Consider the following 3530-nt stretch of genomic DNA (forward strand, 5'->3'; position numbering starts at 1 on the left):
ATTTTTCAACATCTACCGTTATGGGGAGTGACGATAACCATGATCCTTTACTAATCATCGAATACCACATCATCAAACAGATTTAAGAGCCTAAACCTAACTAAGAACAGGGACTTGCGAAAGTAACTTTAGTGCCTAATTCATTAATATGTATTTGGGATGGCATGTTATTTCTAATAGAAAAGATGCCTTGTGTGATTCAGTCATGCAGCAAAAACTGGAGTTTGACCATATTCCATACCGTTTTCTAGTAATATTTCTTTGTGTAATTTGGGTATTTGTTATTTGCATATTTTAATTTAACAAAATCATTGAAAAGAAAACCAGTAAGAGTTGCATACTAAAAGTACAGAGAGTGGTCTGTTTTTACTGTCTTGGCTTATAGCAAGTGTCCACTAAAAAGTAAAAAGAAATCATCTTTCACTTGAAATATCTTCTTTAACATCATCCAGATGTTGATCATGAAACAGGTTGGAGAAAGTTTAAATTAGATTGCATCCTGTCTGTTCAACTTCCTTGCTGGAGCTCAGTCATACCTATTTTGCATAAACATGAATGTTTGTGGGACAAAGTCCCTGTATTCCTCTTTCACCCTGTTTGCCTCCTTTTCTTAATGCTTTCTCATCTGTTAGTCCTCAAGCATTGCTATGATCCACATTTATCTCTGTCTGCTCCACACTGCTGTGTTTCTGACAGCATGTACTCTGATAACCTTCACTCCAGCATCACTGCTGCCTGTCTGCATTCTCTTACAGACTCCAGATGTTCCCTCTTGGGGAGGTTGGTGCTTCAGCAGAGTTCAAGCCAAACTATCAAACTCAAAGGTGCCCTGTAAATCTATCAATTCACTCTTTTCTTTCTTTCTTTTTTCTCTTTCTTCCTCACCAGATCTCTGTGCATCTAGTCCAGATGTGGTCACAAGTGATCAAGATAAATGCAGCCATTAAACCTGCCTTTCTGTGACCTACAGCCCTCTATCCTTAATGTACTTCATTTTTCATCAAGGACCCTGAGGCCAACATTTTATTTTCCTTATTTTATTTCTATTTTAGTCTCGTTCTTTCTGCTTCCTTCTATGTGCATCTTGTCTCCCTCTTTCTCTCCATCTTCACAGTTACATAGTCCAGATGTGGCAACAGCAGCTGTGTTAAGGTTCAGAACAGTTCAAATTCAACTCACACCATATGGGTGATTGAGAGACCCACTCTCTTCTTGGCATACGGGCATGTTCAGGAAAATGAATAGAAGCAGCAACACAGAGACCTTTATGGTGCTTACTTTAAAAAAAATAGTGGCAGGCAATGTACTGTGAAATTATTCTGATTCAACATGGGTCAAATGAGCTGAAACATTTTCTATAATCAATTCAAATGTAATATATACAAAAAGAAGTAACAAAAGAAACAAAGCTTAGACAACTTCACACAAATCTGGCACATATCTTTTCTCTTACCTCCACTCTACTGGGAAGTGGCAGTATCCAGAGTACACGGGATGAATAGGAGCAAGTAGAAGAAGAGGGAAAAAGATGAGAGACAGAGTGATGAGAAATGGTTGATAGATGAGAAATTGTCCTAGCAGGATGAGAAAAACAACCATGATGTTACTCTCTGCAAGTCATCACTAACTGTGGAGAGACTGAGGGGCAACCAGGGGGAAGGGCAGTTTGCTCTGTTGGGGAACAGGTGTATGTGTGTGTGTGTGTGTGTGTGTGTGTGTGTGTGTGTGTGTGTGTGTGTGTGTGTGTGTGTGTGTGAAGGAGAACAGGGGTATTGTTTGAGGAGTAGTAACCAAATGGGGTAGGCAACAAACAGCTGAAACCACACAAAACACAACCAATATAACTGGCAGCTAGCATAACAGCAGGTAGTACTGACAGTAACAATAAACACCGAGATAGAAGCTAAATAGAAAGCAGACATTTTTTCTCTAATATAGCAGCAGGCTGCAGCAAATTTGAAACATGTAACACCATAGTATAAGCTGGAAATCAAAACTTCCCACCTGCAACAGTGACTTTTGCAGTTGCTTTGACAGTGTTGGCTCCAGCATTGTGTCTGTTGGAAGCCAGGCACGTATATAGGGCTGGCTTAGTCACCGTCACCTTAAGAACAGAGAGTATCACCTCTCCCACTAATGTCTCCTCTACTGAGGCTCCGGAGATCTGGAGGAAAATGAAATTGAGACAAAAAGATAAGTTGTAAAAATCAGTCGTATACATGCAATGAGCAATTTGCATATAACAGTGCAGAGATGCATGAAGACTTTCTGTGAGAGCATCCTAAGCTTAAATGACAGAGCTGGAAAAAATAACTGCACTACCTGGAATGGCCACTTGAGGCTGAATTGAGTCCTCTGCTGAATTAAACATAAATATCAGGCTTTGCTTTGTCTGCCTAGCTTTCCTGTTCATAACTGCTGCATGGGAGGTGAATTTTAACAATAATTTATATAATACAGGGTGCTGCATGACAGTTTATTTATATATAATATTACATATTTTATTAAACATTTATATAAAATATTGATAAATACTGAATCTATTATAACTTTTTTGACAATTCAAATTATGACTCTTATATATCTTAAATTAGAATCTAGACTTTATATAAAACTACTAATAATAAGAGTAATAACAGATTACTACAAGATGTTTTTCTTATTGACACTTTGGTCATTTGATATTTGATAGTGGTCTGAGTAAAACTGGTTAGTTAAAAAAAATAATTGTGTGTAAACTCCTCATACGCTGATCATTATAGCCTTTGTGTTAAGCTCATAAAATGAAATGCATTCAGTACGTGTCTGGCACCGATATAACCACTTGTATTATTTTAACAGATTTGAAATTCCCAAAGTGTTCACACATTGTAAATCTAGGCAGATAAAATGTATCTGTTGTTTTTAGATGATTCATGTATGTACTTATATATTTATAAATGATATGTGAGGACCTCTAAAGTGTGAGCATGTGAGTGTATGTGAGAGGTGCTATTAAGTGGCTATGTCTATATTTGAAACTGCGTCTGACACCGCCTGCTTTTAGGACAAGCTCCATCCATCCATCCACTGAAATTAATGACCATACCAAGCTGCCAGAAAAACAACTCTCACAGTCATTTTAATCAGCACATGCCCACACATAGTATTTACAGGCATTAAGAGCATGTAATCACTTTGTAGCTAGCACCCAAGACTATTAAATACCCAGACATTATGTGGTATATGTCGACCGCAACAGCATGTTTAAGAAATGTCTGCTGCCTGATGAAAAAAAGCCCTGTTTTAAAGGTGGTCACATACACGTTCAAGTTTGCATTGTTCCAATTTGAATTTCATGCATTTTAAGGTTCCGACCCCTTAAAAACCTTAAAAAACAACCCCATCTTTCAATACCCCTCTCACACTAAAAGAAAAACAAAACAATTAACACTAATAACAGAGTGTATTATAAGCTAAATGCAAGATCATCTCTTCAATCCTCTGTCACCATGATGATAATTCCTTTGCTGTGATCTCAAAGCCATTAA

At 37.5% G+C, this 3530-nt stretch overlaps 1 protein-coding gene across 1 annotated transcript in view; it reads right to left on the bottom strand.

The window, feature by feature from the left end:
• Window positions 1–3530, bottom strand: part of musk (muscle, skeletal, receptor tyrosine kinase) — a 37069-nt gene that overhangs the window by 25414 nt on the left and 8125 nt on the right. Inside the window, exons 7-8 of the mRNA XM_014340548.2 lie at window positions 2005–2164; window positions 1454–1460 (exon numbers count right to left, since the gene is read on the bottom strand). Coding sequence (XP_014196034.1) covers window positions 1454–1460; window positions 2005–2164 — 167 coding nt within the window. The remainder of the gene's footprint in view (window positions 1–1453; window positions 1461–2004; window positions 2165–3530) is intronic.

The sequence above is a fragment of the Haplochromis burtoni genome, unplaced genomic scaffold, assembly GCF_018398535.1.
Source record: "Haplochromis burtoni strain Fernald_Lab_line unplaced genomic scaffold, NCSU_Asbu1 Contig_377, whole genome shotgun sequence".
Taxonomy (NCBI): Eukaryota; Metazoa; Chordata; class Actinopteri; order Cichliformes; family Cichlidae; genus Haplochromis; species Haplochromis burtoni.